Here is a 25232-nt window from a genome sequence, read left to right as displayed (position 1 = left end):
CTGAGTTGTTTTCTGACACACTTTCAGTGAGTAGTTGTGTGTGCTTTGCTATTTATTTTCAGCCATGAAAACAAATTTCTATCTAAGAAAACCTGCTCAGATCTGGTCAGAGCAACAAGGTTAGCTTTGGTTTGGAAAGCTTGATTTTAAACCACAGCTGCAGTGGTAAAAAAAAAATAGAAAGCTTCTTCTCAGTTGACGCCACTCGTCTCAGAGCTTCTTCATCTGCCACTCACTCAGCCAATCTATCAAGGTGTTGCCCCGGAGATGCACACATTCACACCTGAATCCAGCTTTGAGTTGACCTCCAATGAATCTTTGGCAATGCTCAAGATACATGAAGTTGTTGCTTACAAATTATTATTTTATTTTTTAACAATTAGCATGGTGTGTTTTTCTCCATTGATGAGATGTACCGAAATTAGATGTAGACTTTTCTTTTCTAAGATAATGAGCAAAACACTACTTCACTGCAACAAAAGATCCATTTATTTAAAGGATTTTTAAACAAGGGATGCCAAAATGGTTTGTGTATTTTATTAGAGTCAGTGAACTAAGCCCATCCCTCCTTCTCACTTTACCTCACATTGTAAATGTATTTTGTTTAATAAAAAGATTTTACCTGCTGTGAGAAACTGATGGTCCTGAACTGGGAAACGACGTCACCACATGGGAATATATCAGCGTTTGACTCTGGGGTCGGTCCCAGTCAGCTCTGCAGTAATAGCATCAGCGCCGCTGCGGCCGCTGCGTGTGTGAGACAAACTGAGAGTAATGGAGCAAAAACCGGAGAGATATTGATATGCTGTCATGTAGGAGCAGTTTTTGTTCTGTACTGTTGTACAGCAGAGCTCCACTCGGTAATGATTCAGCCCACATGAGTGTGTTCAGGTGTTTGTGTGTGTGTGTGTGTGTGTGTGTGTGTGTGTGTGTGTGTATCACTGATTGATGAAAACAGTCGGTGTACAATCTACGACGCATAAAATACTATAAGTGGTTTCTGTCCATTAGTGGGGAGTTCATTATTCAGTAGAGTATAATTTATAATCAACAACTGTGTTTAGTGTATAGCTTACAGCCCTCATCCTCTTATGTCAAGCAGACAAGTTCGGTTACTTTTACTCTGTTACGTTTACTTAAGTAACTTTTTTCATAAAACTTACTTTTTAGGACTAGTTTTTCTTAGCCAGATTTCTTACCCGTACTTGAGTAATCTTATTATAAAGCTTTGCTGATCTTACATGTGTAAAGGTTCTGGATACTCTTCCTAATTCACCAGTTTGTTTTAACCAAAAATCCACCTGAAACAGACACAAATCTACAATTTTTGTTAAAGTTAGGCCATGATCAAACAACAGGCAAATCCTCTCTTTTTTCCCCAATATGTGACCTCCATCTGGATTTTTGATGGCAGACTGATCGGCCCAACTGTAATCTTTTCATTCCTGAAAAATGTCCAATCTGTGTCGCTTCCATATGTGGTACTAAATCGAATATGTATCCAACTGTTCGCAAAGCAACAGCAGTCTGAACGGTTCCATCGCATTTAATTTGACTTTTACTTCATAATTCTGCAACAGAAGAAGCCAGATGAAGTAAATCAGGACGTAAACGATGCCTGACCATTCTAACTAGTGTGTGTCGGTGAAGATCCCAGCACTGCTGCCTCTGACTGCACACCCAATCAGACTTCTCTACAGAAGCTCCAGTCGATGCTCCACAAGAGGCCATTAGTTGCTTACATTTTATTATTGACTTTCTTTCTGTTATTATAATCTTCTGATAATTCTGTCAAATTTTAAAGTGATCCATAAACAGCAGTAGCCATCATCACATCAGTAAACAGTGCTCTGCTGCGTGATGTCCTACGTTCTTTTTCAATGTTCGCTTTGGGTTGTAAACCGTTCACACAGAAGTCTGACTGCAGCCAATTTAATTGGTAGTATGAACGAACCAATCAGGTTTCAGCAAAAAAACCCCCCAAAAAACCCAGAATTGATCATCAATACCTGCTATGTGAACGTAGCCTTAGACTTCTTAAACTTTGTAGTCCTGATGTTCTCACCAGTGCCTGTTGTGTCATCTGGAGGTCAAAAAGATACAGTAAACAGTGCATATTATTACTATATCCATATATTTATGATTATCTTTACTCTGAAATTAAGCACAAATTGGAGGCTGGTACATGATGGATACTTGGATATGTGCTTAACATGATCCATTATATGGAGATTTCAATTTGTCAGTCAAAAGAACAACATGGGGTCCAAATTTGTACTGGTTTGGATTTGTGGTCCGGGTCCACACAGAATCATTACACAGCCTTCAGAAGGCTGTGCTTTGGTCGAGGCTGTTTATCATTTCACCCTGAAATAAGATCCATTCAGATGAATTATTAAACAAGCAAAATAAATCACATCAGGGCTCTAATGGTGAGTGTGTAAACTTGCCAGTGCGTAATGTGTGTGGTGGGACACCAGTCTCATTAAACTCCACCCGTATTATTTCATATCAGCTCTTTGGGAAGCTTTTCTTTAAAACATTGATTTTAATTTATGTTGGATTGAAGATTAGTGTGTGGCCCCAAAGTGGAGCTTGTTAAGTTAATTCAAACAAAAGCTATTTTACTATCTAACTGTCATGCAAACTTAAAATTTTGCAAAAAAAAAAAAAAAAAAAAAATGCTAATTAGGTGTGTTTCCATCTACTGGTTTGGAGCGAATCAACAGGCTTCAGCATAATTATGTCAGATGTTGACATTATGCACGGCTGTAATAAACAGGGAAATGTTCACTATGTCAGAACTTATTCAGTAAATGTGTTTCCATCTTCCATCTAGCACATTAACTCTTCTTCGGGACAAAAAGCCAAAAAAACCACCCCAAAATTGATTAAATTATTTCAAATTTTGCTGTTTCCATTAACCATTTCTAATGTAACACTTGAAAATGTGCATTAAAGACATTGATGGAAACACAGCTAATGACTTTAATGCTTATAAGAATACTTTGTACATTATTTTTATGGTTGTTGGAGTGATTGACTCTTCCCCTATAAACCTTACACTAAGAGCATTTCCATTGCGAATGTGTGCAAATCTTTGTCACTATTCTTCTAATATAAAAAAAAATCACAATTTTGCAATTGTGATAAAAAAATTAAATAAAAAATCAAAATCAAAGTTTGTTCATGCGACAAATCATTACAAATCTTGGCAATGACAGATGTAAACAGTTAAATGAGATATTCATAACTGAGCCATGGCACTCATCATCTCTCAACCAATCAGAGGAGACGCTGGCATCTTACTCAGGGGTTGGAGTGACAAGCCCCGCCTACTTGGAAGTGACCATTATTGCCTTTTGTGCAAATTGTAGTCAGTTGTTTTACATAAGAGCTACATGTCAAAATGACACACAACCTTTTATTAAATTGTGTGATGCTGTGATGCCGTGGAGCCAGCTGCACATTGTCAGATGAAAACAGACAAAAACATTCTTCTCATACCACTTCCTGTCGTCTCCTTCGTCGTTTCTGCCACTAGTAACATCCGGCTGCTGATCATGTGACTCCTGTGATGTGGAAAAAAGTGTTTCCATTGCAGTTTTGCTAAATATGACCAAAATACCACCTCATGCTAGTGCAAAACCCTTGTCTGAAATTGGCATTTTTGCATTAAACAATTACATTTATGTAATTTCAATTTGTGCAATTCTATGGTCAATGAAAACCATAGAACGATGAAATGATGCTTGTATGAAAGTGTCATAATTTGTAGTGGCGGTGAGGTGAGAGAGGACGCAGGCAGACCCAGGTAAAGTGATGATGATGATAATTTAATGAGATAATCCAGACGGAACAGAATTCAAACGGGCCGCACAGGAAGCAACTTGGATGACAGAGATGCACACAAGACGTACACAGACGTACACATGACGAGGATCCGACAAGAGACAAAGACAACAGTTGGACTTAAATACACAGGGAGGGTAATCAGTAAGCTAGACACAGCTGGAATCAATCAACAGGGGGGACAGGACAGAGACTCACAGGGAAACAGGACTTAACACAGAAAACCTCAAAATAACTACACAGAAAAACACAGATCACAACAGAAAGTCATCCTTTCAGCATGAACTGCGGTGAAAAGTATGTGTTCATAATGCCCACAGTTATATTTTGTGTGTGTGTGTGTTTGAAGAGTTTCTCCCATTTTTCATCAGAGTATCCCCATTACCGCGTCTCCTCACCCCGAACACCTCAAGGCACACACTCGCATGCAAACAGATGCGACGGCCGCCTGTCAGGTTGCCATGCTGTCCACGGCAGCGACCCTTGACATTTCCACGCTTTGAGGATGGGGACGTTTCCAGGGAGCCGAGGAAGAGGATGCGAGAGCTGAAGGGCGCTGAGCCGTTAAGCCAGTGCTCCTCTTACTCAGCAGCCGTGGCTCCGTCTCCTGTGTGACATTCAGTGGACACGAGGTCAAGCAGCTAATCCCGGGAGTCTTTTGCAAAAAAGGATAACATTATGCAGGCTTTGAACTCAAACAGGCTTCCCTCTACACGTCCCCTTAAATGTCAATGATCAGCTTCTCTGCACCCTGCAGGCCTGCTTGGGCCAGAGGTGAGAAGTTGCTTTCTTCCTAACATCATCGTTATGAGAAGATAATGAGCGGTGAGAATGTCTCCAGGCACACTGCTGCTGCTGCTGCTGACCAGACATTGTTAGCTTCTGAAGGGTCACTTTCCACAGCCAGCCCTAATTAATGCGCTGTTTTTCCAGCTCAAACACACAGCAGCGCGCGGTCACCAGCTGCAGATTTTTTAGGATTTTAATGGCCAGCAGCGCTAATAACTGTAGATGTGACAGAGCTGAGATGAATAAAAGTAGCGGCTCTCTCCTGTCCTGTCCGGTCTGACAGCAGTTATTTTTTTTGTCATTATTTTTCTATGAATAGAATCTCATTTTACATGCATTTGTAACAGCATTCCATATTTGTGAAAGTGTATCTGTTTTCTAATGCAACACAAGACTGTCATGGATGCAGCACTGAGAGGTTTTGCTGAAGAAAAGTAAGGGAGTGTCGTTGTGGCAGCACTGGGTTTTAAAAAAAGTTCACTGGCAGACATTTAATTAAAATCCAAAGGTACTTTGTCCCCAAAAAGAAATTAAATTTCAATCAAATGTCTTCAAAAAGTTGTTTTGGATGTTAACACTGAGCAGTGAGGAGAAAAATGTTGATAGGGGTGATCAGACTCGGCCTCTTTGTCTACACATGTGTATGTGTTCAGTTTAAGGACATTGGAGGTGAATTAGGATTGTATTTGTGATAAACAGGAGGTTAGGGAATGGGGTGGGAAGAAGGAGCTGGTTGTTGTCCACATAGCAGTAAGAATGAATGTTAAATTTCCAGAAAATATTGCCAAGAGGGAAGAAAGTAAATTATAAAGAATGAGGGTCCCAGGACAGAGCCCTGGGGAACACCGGTTGTAACAGAGGGGAAGATGGGAACAAAAGGACCTGAGTTGAACAAACTGAGTGAATCACAGAGGTGGGAATGAAACCAGTCAATGGAGGTATGAGCGATGCTAATTTAAGATTATGAAATGACATCAGACTTACATTGTGCTTTTCAGCTCTCTAAGGCAGCGGTGTCAAACTCATTTTAGTTTTGGGCCAAATCAAGATCATGAAGGCTCTTAAAGGGCCGGTTCTGCCAGAATGTGTTGATAAAACATGTTCACAAGCTGTTACAATATTAATGAATTCTTAAAATTAAACAATGTTATTGAACATCTTTTCAGTCCCTCCAGAATTTTGTGATACTTTTTGTGATTTTTTTTGCAATAAAAATCCAAGTGTTTGTGGTACTAATTTCGAAATATTTGCGCTTATTTATGATGGTAAATACGACTCAAAAACCGACTGCAAATGATTTAAGCTGGCAGGAGAAGTGAGTTCTGTTCTGTCAGTGAGCTTAAACCTCAAAGTCAATTATGCCGGGCATCTTCCAGGCAATTATCAACATCAGCAGCATTAGTCAGCTCATCCGACCATCACACTGTTAGAGCTGAAAGATAAACACTTCAAGATGGAGAGAGAAACACAATTCACTCAGACATTTACTCTGGCTCGCACCTAGAGCTCCATCATTCTCTCACTGCATCGACTGTATGGTTCAGGTTCCCAGCCCAAGCGGCCACATTTGGTTGCAACAGTCAATAAAAACCATCAACAGGTCTGAGAACTTTAGGCATTATTTACAAAAAAAGTTCAAAGAAAAAAAAGTAAAATGAGGTAAAGCAAAACAGGAAGTAGTCGACCTTGGAGCTGTGTAGCCGCTTTACTCTTATCCTTAACCTTTGACTCACAGATTATACCGTCTGCTGTTCAGTCGGGTAAGATTCAGATAACAAACATTACGAAAATATGATCTGTCCAACCTTATTATGTACTAGAAGCAGTTTTTCCTTCTGCATCCTCCCTAGATTACTGAAAATCTAGGGAGATTTGTAATCTGTAACTGCAGATTACAGTATGTAACTGTAATCTGTAGTTACATACTGCAGATTAAAGCTGCAGTATGTAACTTTCACAACCCCCCCCCACCCAAAAAAAAAAAAAACCTGTCACTATGTTGTGACAGAGTGAGACAAATAAAACGTGAAAAAAAATCAAGCTCCTCCACCTCTTCCCTGAGCTACTACCGCTATCTGCAAAAATATACCACTCCTGGTCCAAAACAACCAATCAGAGCCAAGAGGAGGGTCCTAGTGCTAACAATCATGCTCATATACTCACTGCTAGATTTTTTTTTATTTCATTTTTTTTTATTTTTTCCACCTATTATAGTTTTTCACATTTTTTCACTTCTTAACAGATTTATTTTTCTCTTAAATCAGATGCAGATTAGACATGGAAACATTCTGAAAGGCTTTGTCATGACTTCTAGCAGCAGAACTTTAATATTTCAACACTTTTTGGAGTTGCTGCATGTGTGGACCTTCAGAGCAGCTTGACGACCAAAGAACTGCAGCAAACACAAATTTGGAGTTATTAAAGGAAATGTTACGGTCAGTAACAATACAGACACTTTGTGATAAAACAGGAGTCTGAACCAAGACGATATTTGTCGTCTTTCTGATTCTTTGTCTTCCCCACAACTCTTTAATCTCCGTGTGATATTTCTGTATGACAATTTTCCACTGAAGCTCAGCATTGGTGAAACTCCAACATGCTTCCAGCTGTGCTCCTGTCCTCAGATTTTAACATCTAACTCTTTGTACTGATGCAATTTCAGCACATTTTGCTTTTTTTTTTTTTTTTTTTGCCACATGCCTCTAACAATTTTGTATCTATTTTGGTGTTGGTGTGTGTGCGTTTCATGTTAGCAGGACCGGGTGGACGATGAACGTGTCTGGGGGCGCCCTGGGAGGCGACCTTACGGATGAGGAGAAGGAGATCATCAACAGCGTTCTGGCCCGCGCCGCCATGATGGAGGCCATGGAGCAGCAGCGCATCGAGTGAGACGGAGAAACGCTGCCTCTGTTGTTCTGGATTCTGTCCAGAAAGCCTCGCTGTTGTCCGTTAACGTTTTGGTGTAAAAACCCAGAGGCCTTAGTGTGTCACTGTGCTGATACGTTTTCGGATGTTCTCTTAGGCGTCTGTCCAGTCGCCTGGACAGCATTAAGAAGACGGCATGTGGTGATGGACAGTCTCGCTGCCTGCTGTGTGGGACGTCCTTCGGAGCGCAGGGGGTCACAGCTGTTCTCTGTTCGCAGTGCAAAAAGGTACAGTTGTTATTCTAGCGACAAATACGACACAGAGTCCTCTGTACACAAAGGCAGATTCTCCCAGAGGATGGATTTCTGTTTGAAATGTTGGATTAACAAGAGTTTCTTTTTATGCAGTTTGGTAGCTTGAATTTTCCAGTTTTTGACTCATTAAAATCACAAATTTCAACATATTTACACCAAAAGGTTGAAAAAGTGTGACATACAGCCTTTTAGTAAGTTGTAGAATCTTGTTTTAAGTCAATAATTCCTTAATATTGATGAAAAAGTACTAGTTAATAATCTGCCAGTGGAACTCATACTTTTTCATCAATATTAAAGTATCAGGGACTTAAAACAACATCGTCTATATTGATGAAAAGTTACTTGTAAGTTAGTTTTTCTATTTCAAATGCACTAGAAATTAGACCAAAAATACAAGTAAAATGTAATTCTTTGGCTTTGTACAGGAAGGATTCACAGTTCTGTCAATTATTCTTAACTTCAAACTCAGTCAGGCTATAATATGAACATCTCTATGAAGTAAATACTCAGGTCCGAGTAACTAACCCTAACCCTTCAGGGTCATTGTTCCTGACCAAAGTAGAGATTTGAGAAAACTCCATATTTGTGTTTGCGTATAGATCTGAGGTCCCATGCATTACAGTCTGCAACAAAATATGAGCAAATATATCCACATACTTACTCTGACATGATCCCCAATTAACGTCATTGTATTGATTATAAAGTATTATCAATTTAACAATCTAATTCAATGTTTAACAATAGCTCTAAATTACAAACCTGTCCACACAAATGAACCTCATGATGCCATATTTAATTCCCAATAGGAAGTTGTGGTTGTTTTGAAGGATTCTGATTGGCTGACATACGTTTTACTTTTGCGCTACACTGGCGTAGAGCAAAAGTACGCTACGCCAGTGCGTTGTACTTTTGCTACGCGGTGGCGTAGCAAAAGTACGCCAGTGCCAAACCATGTTTTAAGCATGGGTTTGGCATGCTTAAAACAACGCTCAGTGGTGGATTTGTGAAAGTTCATGTAGATGAAAACCTTTCTGAAACCAACCCCGTGTGTACGGTTTTATTTTTTTAAACAATGTGGTGGAGATGTTAGTTTTTTGAATGTTTTCTGTAAGAAATGCTGTGTTCAGGGTGATATGGAGTGTTAGTTTTCTGCAACACGAAGCAGCATTTTGCATGTAGGCCAAAAAGTTAAATTTGATCTTATCTGGCCTGAGCATCCTGTTCCACATGTTTGCTGTGGAAGCAAACATGTGCAGCTCCAAGCCTTTTTGGAGCCCCAGGTGGATTTTCATTTGGGGCCCCCAATACCAACAGGTATTGGGGGCCCCAAATGGGGCCCCAACAGTGTGCAACATACCTAATGCAGTGGTGTCACGGCTGTTGATTTTAACCTTACAAGAGTAGCAAACTAACAGAAATATTTTGATTTTAAAATATAGAGAGGTATTTAAATGTGCTCCGTCATTTTAACTACTTGACAGTAACATCAGGAAACAAACACTGAATTTTAAGAAAACAAGTTAACAAGATTAATATCTTACATTTTCCTTACAGTGGCAGCAAAGAAATACAGGTAGAGATCACCCTGTTATATGTGTACCAGCTATAAGAATAATATAGGAATTATTTTCCATGTGTAATAGCATTTAGTTTGTATCATTCAAAGTTATTAAATAAAAACCTTTTTTTTTGTCACGTTAGCTCGGTGCTCTTGGGGGCCCCTGGTGGTGTGAGAGCCCTGAGCAGCAGCTAATCAGCTGGCTTCCATCTTCCCCACTTAAACGAATGTTTAAAGTTTTTTGTTTTTTTTAACTCAGCAATCATTCCTCCCCTTCTACTTTCTACAAAACATTCTACAGTTCTGTGCGGTTCTGAGCAGCCAGCGGTCCGTGTGCTAACTTGCTCTGATGCACACGGTGTATTCCCAGGCTCTGTGTGTGACACTCTGCCTCACTTTGCTCTCACTACTCAAGTAGGGGGTTAATGCCATATGAACTGTGAAAATGTATGTACTTTGTGCACCTGTCATGTTGCGCTAAATCCTCTCTCTCCCTCTCTCTGTGTTGGTGTGTGTGCACTTCTCTTCCTGCAGCACATGTGCAGCAAATGTGGGATTTGGATTAACAGCAGGACTTGTCCGATGTGGCTCTGCCGGATCTGCAACGAGCAGCAAGAGGTGAACTGCAGGGATGGAGAAGCCAGGAGGTTTCAGACCTCCAGGCTGATTCTCGGCGTTATGTCACTGCTCTGCCAGGAGAAGCTCAGCTTATCCTGTGAACCGTTTTCACGCTTTTACACCCATGCTTTAGCACACAATAGTATTTCACTGCCCACTGACCTGGAAAATTGGCTTCCATTAATAGACTGTAGATATCAAAAATAGGGAGGAAGTAATGATATATTTAGGCCTTTTTAATTTAGAACATGATTGAGGATAATAGCATTCAGATGAGGGAAAATTAACATGTCCTGCTTCATGCTGTCCTTGTGATATTGTTACACAATACATTCTTGATAATGTGTGACTGTCTTTAGAAATCCTTAAATTGATGCTCTCTCTTATCATGTAGACTAACTATATCAATGTAAAACCCTGTGGTGCCATTGGTAACATGTTTTGTTGTGGTGTTGTCACTATATTATGTAATGCTCATTGAATTTTTAAAATTGTGCATGAGTTATTAACCTATGCTTTTAAAATTACACTATAGAGGAGGATAAATCAAATGTAACATCTGCAGGTTGGTGATAGCAGCATATAGGGAACACTCAGCTATGGATTCTTGTCAATCATGTCGTACACTGGATCTCAAAAGTCAACACACCCTTGTTTAAAATGTCAAGCTTCGTGATGTGAAAGTTTTTTGTTTTTTCGAAATTTATCCTGTAAAATTAAACTAAAACCCTAAATTTGTTAAAAGAAGAAGAAAAAAAACAATAAAAGAGGATGTAGCAAGTGTTTAAGCCTTAAAAATATGTTACTTCTCAAAGCTACTTTATGAATAATTGAGAAATTAAATATTCAGTTAGTACATGTAGTACTTAGATCCTCCATCAGAGGGCAAGAAGTAAAACAGCAAGTTGATGAGGAAAGTACAAACTTGGTAGAGAAATTTCTTTCAAACAGTAAACATGTGGCCTTGCAGGATTCAGCTCATTTGTTTTTTGTTCTTCTAGTTTTACAATCTAGTCCTAACAAACTTTAACCTGTCCTGAGGTGTCTTTTGAACGGTGGACCACATCAAAAAAATCATTTTAAAGAAATGTATTTTAACCTCAGCTCTTTGCTGTGTTATTATGTTCAGTGAATTATTCCAGTCCTCGTTGGGCTCATGCTAACGGTTTTATTGTGCGATGTTGCAGGTACAGAAACGTTCAGGGGCCTGGTTTTATAAAGGAAGAGATCAGCAGGGCCTGCCCTCCCCTCTGCCTCTCTCCAGACCTCCTCAGTCCAACTCAGAGGACGGCACCGGTCCAGGCTGGTCACAGGGACACAGACCAAGTCATCAGACTGATGGTAACCAAAACACTAACTGTTCCACTTACTTGTAACCTACAGTTTGATTTAGAAATATGATTCTAACTACAAAGGCTAGTTTACATCCGAAATTCATTGGTCAGGTGTTGTAAGGCTTAAGGACACATATCTGTTGTAGTGAGGCCTGTCAAATAAAACATGTGCTGGATGATAAATTGTCCCAGGAATTATTGCGATAAACCATAATTTTGTTGTTTTGAGACTATTTTCAAGTAATATATTGACAATGGGACATTCATGCAATTTTGCTCTTTCAAAATAAACTTTAATTTTGTAAAGAACACACAACACTAAAACTGAAAGATATTTTAAATATCCAAAATAAAATAAAATTCTTAATTTTAATTGATTAATTGCTCATTGGCTTGGTTGTAGCCTATCTGTGTTTGTGAATAACGTTCTAAGTTTTCTGGGCTCACTTTCGCAAAATGATAAACTCTGTTTTAATATTTCACTGTCAGTTTTTGATGTGGGCCATTCGGGGAGTTGCCCAGGGCACCATGACAAAGGGGGAGTGCATGAACACCAGAAAAAAAAAATCTATAAATTTTGACCTGAACAAGTTTTTTATGGCTTCAATACATGTGCAGTCAATGGGAAGTTAGCATCATGTGTTAGCGTCCCCTGTTTGCTGCTTGAAACAGCTAGCCTAGTTTACATTCTTATGCTCTGCATTTAATCCTTCACAGACAGTTTAATTTTCTCACTGTAATTAATTGAGAGGCAACAACAGCAGGGGGCTCGTCTGGTGTGGTCATGACAAATAATTATGGTAAAAAATTATTTAATTTAAAGAACTAAAAAATGAGAGGTAAGCTCTTCATATGTGGGAGGTGTAGTGTTGCATAAGCTCGGGTGGAGTTATTTACTTCCTGCTGATACTACTAGCTGTATTATATTTCATTTGAAAGGCCTTTGGCCTTTTCTTGAGTGATTCAGAAAGGTTTTAATCTGTCATACTGTAATATCTGAATAAATGCATGAATACATAACCACAGCGCCTCTTTTGCAGCATCTGTCTCGTCCAATTCGTCATTCCTTGAAATTTAAAATCTGTTTTCATCCACAGCAAACCATGAATATGTTTTCTGTTCTTTGCAGACACACAGAGGGATAAACATGGAATTCTGATGAAATATGACAGATCTGATTACAACACAAAGCACACACTCATCACACACACGTCTAATGTTGTCGCAGACTGGATTGCTCAACTGAACAGAGTCATTAACTTTGTCCTGCTGTGTGTTTGGAAATGTAAGAGATTAACTTCAGTGTCAGAAGAAGAAGAATTAAAACATCAAACTTGAATATGCATTGTTTAAAATTAATATTAGATTTCAAGAGGGTATTGATTTGACAACAGATGTATTTTGCAAAATCAGGAAATGTGGAACCTTGCATGTTTATATTTCATACATTGTATGAACTTATAAACGACTAAAATTAGTTGCTTGAGTAAAATCCTTTTTCCACGTTTTAGTAGTTGAAGGTCACAAAGTCAAATGACATTAATTCGACCCATCCACTCTGATGCCAGATGCAACAGTGATTTAATAAATCCAATCAGGCTGACAGAATACCATCTCCAGATATTATTTCTGTTCCCTGTAGGCAGCCGGTTATATTACATGCTGTGCCTGCAGTGCCAATACAGGATCAGGGAAGAAAATGTTCTACAAATGAGGGTATGAATACTTTTACATGGCACTGTACCGCTAGCTGCATTAACAATGCAAATGCACGCAAGTATTTGTTGATATTCTGCTGATGTTGAAAAAACACAATTTCATAGTTGAGGTGTTTCCATTAAATAAGGAATTAAATTAAAATCACATATGAATAAGCTTGTCTACATGATAAGTCATTAAAAATCTTGACAGCTACGGATGTGAACAGCTACATGAGACATGTTCATAATGGGGTATACATAGACATAATATAAGCATAGACGCCTCATGGACCGCTCCGGCGCAGGAAATACGGCGGCCATCTTGGAGCGGTATACCCTCCTACTTTGCTCAATCAAAACAGCAGAAGATGCCTCAGCACTGAGGGATATTTCCTCCTGCATTATTTTCCTCCAACAAATTATTCCAGTGAACGAAGCACGTACAGCTTCCTTTTAACCTCCGTCTTCCCATTTCTGACGCTGGATCTTCAATATCCTCAAGCTTTGAAATGCAGGCAGCTACAAACCGTGTGTTAGCTGTAGTGGCTAAGTTTTGGCTACAGTCCGCTGACGCCTTGATATCAGCAGGAAAATGAAAAAACTAAGCACTGGATGGTACCGGCTAATTACTGGACACAACGGAACACCAAAAAACTCGATTGTTGTACCAGTAGCTCGCAGATATTTTAAGTTTTGCATCTTTTTCATGGTACAGATCTTGAAGCTTTGGCTAAAAAAAATAGCAGGATCCGGAACCGATCTATGTGGCATAAATTCAAACGGAAATACGTCACAACCTCTCGTGGTATCAGCCAATCAGAGGAGACGTTGGTGTTGGAGCGAAAAACCCCGCCTACTTGGGAGTGGCTATACGTATGCAGCGTTTTGGGGAAATTGTAGTTAGCGATTTTACATAAGAGCTACAGATTCAACGTGTTCAAGTGGCACAACTTTTGGAGCCAGCTGCACATTACCCAAAAAACAAACAAAAGCATATCCAACATCCTCCTGCCACTTCCTGTTGTCTTCTTTGTCGTTTTTACCAGTAGTTGTTGATCACGTGACTAGTATCAAGCAAAAAAAAAAAACAAAACAAAAAAAAGTTGCATTTTTGCAAAAATACGTCTTTCTTGATATGGTCAAATAACCACCTCATCCTAGTGGAGAAAAGTTTTAGCGCAGGTCTCCAGTTTTTTCTAAATTGCCGCGTTTCCATGAAGCAAATTTATTTTTCAATTTGTGCAACTCTGTTATTAATTGAAACGTAGCTACTGGTACTAATCACCGTGTTTTTCTGAACAGGTATGTACATTACACTGGATCCAGAATGCGCTGGTGACTGTTACCGTTCCCACTCCCAGCAGCCATTACCGATCCATCTATCGAAGCAGCAGCTTTGATGTAGCTGCTGTGGTGCCGACTATTGTGGCAGCTCTGATCATCTTCCTTTGTCTCCTCAGATCCTCGGCAGAAGCAGTCCAGTGCGTCAGAACAATGGGAGCAGACAGCAAGAACAACAACAACTGACAGCTGTGATGAGACTCATTCTACTCAGGCAGCTGGAACCAAGACAGAGAGGCCTGTGTTGGCGTCCAAAACACCTCAGGCAAACATGCAGCAGACGGCACCCACCCCAGGTAAAATCACACTCCTCCCTCTAAGAATAAGCCCAACGCTGCAGGGGGACGACGGGACGGGGGTCCAAACATTTAAGCTAGCACTTTCTAAGAAAAGACGGCCCAGACTTACCGTGTCTGTAGTTCCAGCGGCGGATCTGGAAAACAAGCGGCAACCGGTCGTCTCCTCAGGTCCCACTTACATACCTGCAACCAGGATCAATCCACCTGCGAATCCACCTTCCAACAACGCGACGCCCCAGAAACCCCCTCCAAATCACACAGAGAACGACGACAATGACTACGACTCTGACGATGCCAGTAAGACGGTTGAAACTCGTCCATTCAGATCAATTTTTCAAAAATTTCAAAATTTTTTCCTTTTTTTTTTTTGCTTTTAAAATCTACTTTCAGTTGCATATGTATATTGCGCTTCTGTGTCGTTATTCTTACAGCCACACTGGGATCTCTGGAGTTCAGCCTTCTTTATGAACAGGAGAATCATGCTCTACACTGCTGCATCATTAAAGCTAAGGTGAACACAAAACCACATGTACAGGAAAAACAAGATGGTGACACAAGACAAAGTAAATATACCTGGACAGGATGACGGCACTCAAATGTTTTGTGATGTAAAAAGTCCAAAATGAGTAATCTCAGAACTTTTTCCATGTTTAATAGGACATCCTCCACAGTTTAGCTGAAAATCAAACAAATCTGTTTCACTGTAGTGAATTGTAAGTCATTTATCTTAGAAACAAAAGTTGAAAAGGTGCCTTAAAGTTAGTCAACTTTTAGATTTAAGTTAAATCTCTGCTGACCAGCTTACAAACTCTCAGGATAATTTACACTTATCCCTATAACAAGTAGAGTTCAGGCGAAGTGCCTTTAACTAAAGGGGGCTATCTACAGAGCCCCCTAGTGGTTATAGGGAGATTTTTTTTCTTTCGTTACCTTGCAATAAATTTGCGAATGCACAATTGTCTATTTTGTATTGAGTCACATTGATAACAAATGATAATTTAAAATTGTACATATGTACCCCTTAAAAGATGCACATTAAAAACATACTTAATCAATCTTAGCCCTTTGGTGCAGAAAACTGGTTCAAAATCCGTCTTTTAAAGTTCATGTTTGCGTAATATCTTTCAGCGAAGACTGGACTGCGCATGAAAACGACCCTTTAGTAACCATTCAGACTAACAGGCACAGCAAAACCATCAGATAGTGAAGACACAGCAAAAAATTTGGATGTAATTCTTCCGTCTTCTGTCCCTTCTTGTTTGTGTTTTAGAGTAGAGATGGACAACCCATGTTTGACCTGTTTTTCTTTGATATTTTGCACATAGGCACAAGGGTTTTATTTTTTATCCAAAAATAAAACTTCAGATAACTCAAACAATATTTTAACACAGAATTCCTTACAAAAAGCTTAAATTGTAAGAGAGAATCTTTCAGTATTCAATATACTGCATGAACTGACCATTAAATTCATCAGTGCATTGTGAGGGAATGCAAAACTCATTATGCAGGAATGGGAATGAGGTAACAGAAAATAAATAAAATCCCCCATGACCCTTATGATACTCTGTAGCTGTTAGTTTCAGTGTACAGGAAAAAAAATAAGATTGTGTGCATGACTTCACACAAAGTCTTGTTTAACACATCTTTTGGTCAAATTTTAGCTATTAGTTTTTTTGAACACACAACTAACCTGATTTTTATCTACTGAACTGTATTTAAGGTCAGCTTTACTGATTTCTCTGACATTTTCTAATTGGCAGCATTAGAACCATAGTTTACAGAGAGGTTTAAAAGGATCAAGATGATCTCAGGTTAGTACTGATTGTGGTTGTTGCATGTGTGGACTGTGAAAACGTAAATCCTGAAGCTAAATCAAAAAAAGATCCGACCAAATGTTAGAGTATGCAAAACAGTGCTATTAGAATACTGCAGTTTTTTAACTTGCTGTGTTTTCCCACTAATATTTTATTAGTTTTTCTTTTGAATTGTGCAGGACAGACGTCACATTAAAGTTCTAAAAAGTTTTTTGGCCTAGGTTTTCACACTAGCAGTAATTTGCATTTTAACAGTGGTTTGTTTATTTTCTTTTATACATTGACAGAACTGTAAAAATGACAGTGAAAAACTGTAAAAGAAAAAAAAAGACCAACATTTGGTTAAGCTGAGAAAACAAAAGAGAAAAAAGTAGAGCAAGACAAGTCAGGAGAGGACAGCAATACAATACGGAGTGTGGCTAAATCAATAAACATGTTAAAATGGGACGAGATCAAACAGGACGGGACAAATAAAACAAGATTCAATAAGACACAACAAGGCCAGATGGTTCAACATGAGCAGATAAAAGGGGAAGGGAAAGAGACATAACGAGACAGGACAACAAGAGACAAAACAAGGAGATGTAAGAGACGCGATAATGCAACAGAAGATGGGGGAGGATGTAACAAAACTGAAGCAATATAAGATGAGACAGGAGGCGATTAACAAAAGAAAACAGAGCCGAAGGACGGCATGTACAGTAGGAAAAGAAGAGAAAACCTCACATGAGAGAGCACAGAAGGAGACGAGGCAAAAAGAGAAAAGACAAAACACCAAACTAACCAAAGACCTGGCAACTCAACTGAAGGAGTTGAGCCAGGATGAGAATCCTTGAAGGAAATATTAAACAGAAGTCAGCAAAATGAGTAGAGTTGCTAGAAATGTAGATGATAAGACAGAAGAAACGACAAGACAGTTGAAAAAGATTAAATACGAACTACAACAAATAAAGAACAATGAATAAAAGCTCAAGTTCAAAAAGAAAAACATTAAACTAGATAAGTTAATATGTCAAGAAAAGGGCTTTAACACAAGACAGAACGGATGCAGCACAAACATTACAATGGACTTTAACAACATCTCTTCACCAGACATAGCAATGCAACCCTTCTCTCTGTATTACTCCAAGAAAGTGAATTTACTTCAAACTTTAATACCGTCAAAAATTAGAGACAAAAAAGAAGTTTAAAAAAAAAAAGAAAAAGAGAAAAAAAAGGACATCTGATTGTAGCAAATTGAACACAGGTGTTCTTCAAGGCTGTACTGCCTGTGACCATTCATCACAAGAATGAAATATATTACAATGCTTTGATGCAACAGTTATAAAGACGTTGTCACGACAACAATCTAATGCCTTAATGTCAACAAGACAAAAGCTGTCAACTTTAAAGACTGAAGTAAAGATATCCTTCACTTGGAATAAAAGCCAGAATTTACAGTGGCTTTATTCATAAATGTGACTATAAAATTAACATTGACTTTATTTATTGTGTGTGTTTTTAATTTAACCAGAGAAGAGAAAATTATAAGAAATTTTAAGTACATGTCTAAAATACAATTAGTAATGAGTAATAAATCTATGAATATTTGAAACCAAGATGGATCAGAACAAATGGTTTTTGGAATACTGGCCTGCACGTAGCAGAAAGAAAATTCAGAGAATTTTCTGAATTTAAAGAAAATTCTCGAGAAATTCTCTCGTTCTTCTGGCCTTTAGCAAATATAAACCATTTTGATAATCCTGACCAAAAAAGAAAAGGTTTATTCTGAGTTAATGACAAAAAGTGAGGGAAAAAGGTTACATGTCTTAATATATAGAGTATGTAAATATCTGGTTTCAGCTGTTCACAGAGCAACAATGACAAATGTGATTTAAAAAAATAAGTTGAATTTAGATAAAAATAAAAGGAATGTGTCACAAAGAGAAAGGGCAAAGCTAAATGAAAAGGGAAGGCAAGAAAGGTCGACAAAAGGGTAAGATATAAAAACAGCATACTGGACAAATAAAAGAAGTTAAAATAAAACCTTGTACTGTAGAATGAGATGAGGTGATGATAGAGAAGAAAACTGGGACAAACTGGACAAGGCAAAGCAACGAGGTCATCTAAACTCTGATTTTTTACGTTTAGGGTTTGAAACCAATGGATTCCAATGGACTGGCAGATCCGTATGTAAAGCTACATCTGCTGCCTGGAGCCAGTAAGGTATTTACCAACATATTTATTGCAACAATAAATATGTTACTGTGACCAGTTAAAAAAAAAGTTCAAGGATGCAATAAATGTGATTGAACTCTTTTACAAGCTAAAAAATGAGATTTGTTTTTCATTCTAATATATTAGCCTTGTGGTTTCTCAGTCAATCTTTAGCATTTGCTCCTTTCTTAGAAAGACTCTGTTCTGTTCTAAGTCCAACAAGCTTCGCACCAAGACTCTTAAAAACACCCTGAACCCCCTGTGGAACGAGACGCTGATCTACCACGGCATCACTGACGACGAGATGCAACGCAAAACGCTCAGGTACCGTGGATCACCTTTACCTGCGTTACTGTGACGCCAGCTTTGAAATGGAAGGATTTGTAGAACTCGTGGTCGTCTTCCCGCAGGCTGTCGGTGAGCGATGAGGACAAGTTTGGACATAACGAATTCATTGGAGAGACACGGGTTGCGCTCAAGAAACTGAAGTTTGACCAGAAGAAGAATTTCAATGTTTGCTTGGAGAGAGTGATCCCGGTAAGCAAGATCATTCACTACTCACGCAGTACGAGCCGATATGGAGGACCATTTGACCCACTTCACTGTTAAACAGAACCAGTGACCATTCTAAATATCTATATCCATTCATCTAGTTACTTAAACATAATTCCAAATAATATTTTGTATTTTGAAGGGGCTCTGACTGATTCACCTTGTGGTCTGACAGGGAACTACCACCATTTTGCCTCATCTACCAATATTTATATCTTTAAAGGGGCAGTATTACATATTTTTTAGTCATATAATGCCATTTTATAGTACACTCAAATGACTGTTACTGTCAGTTGTTGTAAAAATGCTATATATCACTATACATCAAATATGACTTAAAAGAAATATGACTTCGTAATTCAACACCTTGTAATTGGGCCTCTGTCTTTATGAAACTCCACCTTCAGGAAGTCATCACAACATGGCTCCTCTACTAACCCCTTTAACAACGTTTTTACCAGCATTTCACTTAGAAGTAGTTAGTATGATGAGCTCAGCAGATGCGCAGTTCCACCAGGTGTTTGCTAATTGCTGCTGGCTAGTCTGAAGGAGCTGAGAGGGGGATGGGCGGGGGAAGGCTGCTGTGTGAGGCAGAAGCTCAGAAATGTGGAAACTGCAGCTCAGAAGAGGAGTTTCATCCTTGAAGGCGGGGCTTACTCCACCCAGGCGTTTTGCACAGCTGAATGGTTGCCAAGGTTTTCTCAAACATGCATGAAAGAATCAAAGCAACACTCCAGGTATGTTTTTGGTGAGGAAATAACATTATAACATAATATAACTTAAAAAAAGGTTAGATTTTACATAATACTGCCCTTTTAAATATTCATATAGGTTGTTAAGCAGGTAAAAGATGCAGGATTTTTTCTGCTACGATGATGACAAATGTTTTGGTTTACTTGCAGGTGAAGAAGGCTGTTGGAGGGTCGATTCGTGGCATGGCACTTTATGAGGACGATGTAAGTTTCATTATTATTGTCACAATTACTCCAAACCTCGACAAGGTTAGCATAATACTTCTGAACTAATATGTCTTCAGATTTCTTATTTTTGTTTTTACAAAGCTACTTTAAGACACTGTGACAGACATTCTGCGTGTTTTCAGCTTCAGACATCAGTTCCAGTTGTGATCCTGTGCACAGCTGGAGTCTGTCTGACCTTTGGAAACAGATTCACTAAATCAAACTGATCCAGAACCTGCTTTCCTAAACTGTTTTCTGTATTAAGTTGCTTTCATCTGACTTCCAGGACTTGTTTTGTTGTGTTGCCATGGATATGTCAAATCTAGGAGCCATGACACAAAGACAAAGAAGGTTAAACTTGCTTTTTAGGAAAAGCTGATTTTAGCAGCGCAGCCCTAGAGTCCTCAGTCATACTTTACACGACTGATGTCCAACATCTAACAGTCGCAGTAAAAATTAAGTTAGGACATCAAAATTATATGAATTATATTGCATCACTCTTAGAGAAAAATAGAAAGACAACCTATTATTATCAATTTGAGACTGGACATGTATGCTTTGCTCCAATTAGAGGATAATCTGTCCAGATATGAGATCAGCACAAAGGGACATTAAGATCAAGAGAAAATGCGTTTCTTTGAAAAGCTTCTGCATTCATTAGCCGAGTGTGTGTGTTCACAGTTGAAGGAAGGCGAAGACTCAGAGGAGAGGGGCCGCATCCTGATATCGCTGACGTACAACAGTCAGCAGAGCCGTCTGGTAGTGGGCGTGGTCCGCTGCGCTCACCTGGCCGCCATGGACTCCAACGGCTACTCAGACCCTTTCGTCAAAATGTGCGTCCTCCTTTCATCTGCCTTTATTTAATTTACTTTTCTTTTTTTTTTTTTTTTGTCGAATGAATCACGTCCAGAACTTTCTGCTCCTTTGTTGCCGTAGATGTCTGAAGCCAGACATGGGAAAGAAAGCCAAGAACAAGACGCAGATCAAAAAGAAGACCCTCAACCCAGAGTTCAACGAGGTCAGTTGCTGCTTCCGAACCGCACCCTCCTTACTGACTCCACCCGCAGGTTATGTAACAAACCCCGCGTTTCTTCACTGGGTTTCAGGAGTTCAGTTACGAAATTAAACACGCTGAGCTTGCCAAGAAAACCCTGGACGTATCGGTCTGGGACTATGACATGGGGAAATCCAACGATTTCATTGGTAAGTCCATGGATAGATTTCTTCATAACTTCAGCCTTTGTTGGGTTGTTTATATTTGATGGCGTCAGAAATTTAAAAAGATGTGACAATGAGTCAGGCTTGTCTTGGTTTTATAAGCAACAAATCAAGAACTGGTATGATGAATTAAAACCAACTCAAAAATTTTCATTTGCATGATTTAGTGTTTTTCTCTTTTCTCTCTTTCTATCAAAGACTGAATAACAAAAGTCTCCAGTCTGGTGCTTTGGCCAATTTGTTTACAGAGACTTCATAATTCATTTTATTTGTTGTTTTGTTGATTTCTTTTGGATATTTAAAGTGTCTTCCAGCTCCAGAATGAAATGTTCATTAGAATGTGAACTTTACTGATCTTTCAGAATGTGTTCTTTCATTTTTAGGCCATTACTATGATACTTGAAAATGGTCTCATAGCAACAATATTATCATGTATTGTGATAACTTCTGGTATAGTTTATCATCCAGTAACATTCGTTACAATGACCATAAGCTGCATCACTGTACTTTGACACAAATTGGTACAAGAAATTGCAATCAGAGTTTATCCTACAGATGCACCGATCCACTTTTTTCACTTCTGATACCGATACCAATATTTGAGGTTTAGTATCAGCCAATACGGAAAAACAGTGCTGAACTGACTTAAAATGTTTCTTTATTTAAAAAAAAAAACAGACATGAATGAACTGAAATACAGATTTATTTAATAAATCTGCACCAGGACAGCACTTTATGAGGAAAATGATCTAAACTAGTCAAACCCCACCTATATTACTGAGACCCACTGTATCAAAAGCAGCATTGAGGTCTAGTAGCACAAGCACAGACGCATGTTCACTATCTGATCTGAGGTTGTGTCTTTGCCTCTGAGAGGAGAAATCTGCATCAGTCTGTTATCTGAGGCTATGATGACCACCTCACCATTAATATCATTAATGGTGAGGTGGTCGGAAAAGACAAAATATTTTTAGCTTGTTTGCAAAGAACATACAGAAGCATTTAAGGAAATAAACTAATTTAGACGAGAAAACCTTGTCGTTGATGCAAAACTTGTTAAAACAAGAGAACGTTTTGGTTTTAATGAGATTAAAAAACTTGCTCTAACTAGATTTATTAAAACCAACACATCTCATTTTAAGAAGAAACCTGCTCCTGCATTTATTTCTAAGCTCTGGCAGTTAAACACTCCCATGAAAACACTGATAAAAAAAACCCAAAACAAGCAATTATAATGGATAAAAATAATGAAATGAATAAATATGAGATTAAAACAAGTAGAAGTACAATATCAATGGAAGCATTTCTGTATAAATTACCATATTATTCTTGTTCTCCTGTCTCTTGTTTTCAGGGGGATGTCAGCTAGGCATCCAGGCTAAAGGAGAGAGTTTGAAACACTGGTACGAATGCCTCAAGAACAAAGACAAGAAGATTGAGCGCTGGCATGTCCTGCTTAATGACAATACTGTCCAGTTTGAGGATTAGTTCACGCTGTAATGATTCAGTTATCTGCTTCTTTATTTGATCATTTCTCTGCTAAATGTTATTTTTCAGTTTCAAAAGTTAGACCGATTCCTCCGTGTGTTCGTATGGAGTTTTCCCCAGAACTCCAATGTGAATTTTAAATTTCTTGTGACAAACATGGGTGTCGATCTAAAGTACCCCCCTCCCTTACCCCGACCCCATCACCTACCCACCCAGTCCTCCTAAACTAATCCAGGAAGCTAATTGTATCACACCTCATAAAACATGATAAAGGAGCCTCTGAACTGAGCGTTTATCATAATTCTCGGGGAAGATAAAGTCTTTGTTATCACTGTTATCAGGTGAGAGTGTTGTATTGAAGTGTGCACAGATGCTCAGACTCAACAGAGGGAATTCCCGGTCGTCTGTCTGACCTTTTCCCACCCGATCATGTCATTCTGGTGACCACGTCATTGCTGGGTGAAGAGGTCGGCTTTCCTGATGTATCTAATCACATTTTATTAGCTGATGTGTAATGTTATTCTGGTGTGTGCGTCGTCCAAAACAAAGCAAGCAAAAATATATATGTCTCTCTATATATTTTATTTGTGTTATTGTGCCAACCGACCATGCGTTTTGCATATGTTAAATTATGAATTTGAGACTGAATCAACAAAGTTGTGGACAAGAGCCCAGTTGTGAACTTTCTGACATGCAGACAGTTTGTAGCACACAGTGGCAAGCTAACAGTGACCTGTCATTTTACTAGTAATGTTAGCTAACCTGAATATTTACAAGCCTTTTCTTGATAGACTGAAATAACTTACCTACTGTCTGTCAACCACTTTGAAAAGCTTTTTTCATCCCTACGACATCTTTGTTCTTCTCCCTCTTTCGTTTTTCTTTCTATATTTCTTTTTTTTTGTTTCCTGACCTTTCTTCCTGCCTTTCTTTTACACCTCTCCATCTTTAGCTAGCTGCCTTCTTCTTGATTTTTATTTGCGGTCAGACAACGTAGCTAGCTGTCATCAGACGACAACACAATTCAAATGGACGAAAAAAGACGCGGCCCAGAACGTTCTCGACCTGGAATAATTTTTCGTTTTGGTGCCCTCTGTAGGGTAGTGCCACTGTGCGTCGCATATAGTACATAATACATTTTTATTTGTGGGTGTGAAATGTATGACGGCGTATTAGGGCTGTTGTAGCCAGAGAAAAAGAGAACAGTACAATCCAGTCAACAAAACAGAAATGATCAAATTAATCTTAGAAATTTGACATGAAATTTCTGAGTTTGAAAAGTTGAAAATTAATCTCAGAAATTTGCTTGAAAAACAGAACAAAAAAGAACAAGATAATTTCTGATTTTGAGAAGTCAAAAAGTTGCTGAAATTTTGAAATTAATCTCAGAATGTTCTAGGGAAAACATGCACATTTCTGAGTTGCAATTGCAAACATGAAGTTTTTGATGGAAATTTACTCTTTTTTTCTATCTACAATGGCTTTAATATACCGCTGTAGAAATGCTTTTGGCTCCACGCAGCTAAAACCTTTCTCTGTGCATGTGCTAGCAGTCTGCCTTTCTGCTGGAGAAATTCAAAGGGCAAAAGTAACGCTTCTGCAAGGACCTTCTCTATGAAATGATCATAAAACTAAATTAGACCAAGCAATGGTTCAATAAAACATAATGAAATATTCCTGTTCTGATCTAACTCTATGTTTTAGAGTCAGGTAAAATGTTTCCAGCTGCTTATTCTCCCTGTATTGCTGCTGATGCCTGTATGAACCCATGTTGTTGCATACATGTGGCTAATTAATAAAGACATGATGGCACTTGATTTGGAGCAGTGTTTTTTTTTTCCTGTGACATGGCATAAACTTTGTCTGAATCAGGCGAGGTCTAATCCAATCAGCTGATGCAGACACGCAGATGAGAATCAAGTGGATTTTGACCTTTCTTGATAATGCACTTTCCCTCCAAGTGGGTGAAAGGTCACATGCCTGATTGACTCCGTCTGACCTTGAATCCGCAGTCAAATAAATTCAGGTATTGATCCCGCAGAAACGCCCGATAATACCAGGCTAATTAATTAATGCGTTTAATTCAATGAAACTAAAGTTCAGCATGTCGCTCAAGCGGAACAAAAGCATATGCAAAATCAAAAGTGAACGAGACATGAAGAATATTTGATTAGATGTAGCCCATGTGAAAAGCTTATGTATAAGAACCAAGAAAGTCTATAAAACGAGATATAACTGCAAATTGAAAAAAGGCGTCTGTCGACAACAAGTTCTGCAAAATGATCCCCAGAAGAAGGTTGTACGTGAATTAAACACATTTGTATCGTAACGGTGC

General features: G+C 38.7%; 1 protein-coding gene across 1 annotated transcript; it reads left to right on the top strand.

Annotated features, from left to right (window-relative positions):
* Positions 1 to 7358: 7358 nt before the first annotated feature.
* On the top strand, positions 7359 to 24714 carry rph3aa (rabphilin 3A homolog (mouse), a). The gene is made up of 14 exons (XM_088010748.1): positions 7359 to 7526; positions 7664 to 7793; positions 9913 to 9996; positions 11184 to 11337; positions 14491 to 14967; positions 15102 to 15181; positions 18615 to 18689; positions 18895 to 19004; positions 19091 to 19217; positions 20135 to 20188; positions 20873 to 21024; positions 21128 to 21209; positions 21298 to 21394; positions 22764 to 24714. The coding sequence occupies exons 1-14, from the start codon at positions 7411 to 7413 to the stop codon at positions 22895 to 22897; spliced, it is 1872 nt and encodes a 623-aa protein (XP_087866874.1). The 5' UTR covers positions 7359 to 7410; the 3' UTR covers positions 22898 to 24714.
* The last annotated feature ends 518 nt before the right edge of the window (positions 24715 to 25232 follow it).

Source organism: Poecilia mexicana, unplaced genomic scaffold, assembly GCF_051168715.1.
Source record: "Poecilia mexicana isolate PSO_F unplaced genomic scaffold, ASM5116871v1 scaffold_12, whole genome shotgun sequence".
Lineage (NCBI taxonomy): Eukaryota > Metazoa > Chordata > Actinopteri > Cyprinodontiformes > Poeciliidae > Poecilia > Poecilia mexicana.
This window is presented reverse-complemented; position numbering and strand designations above follow the sequence as displayed.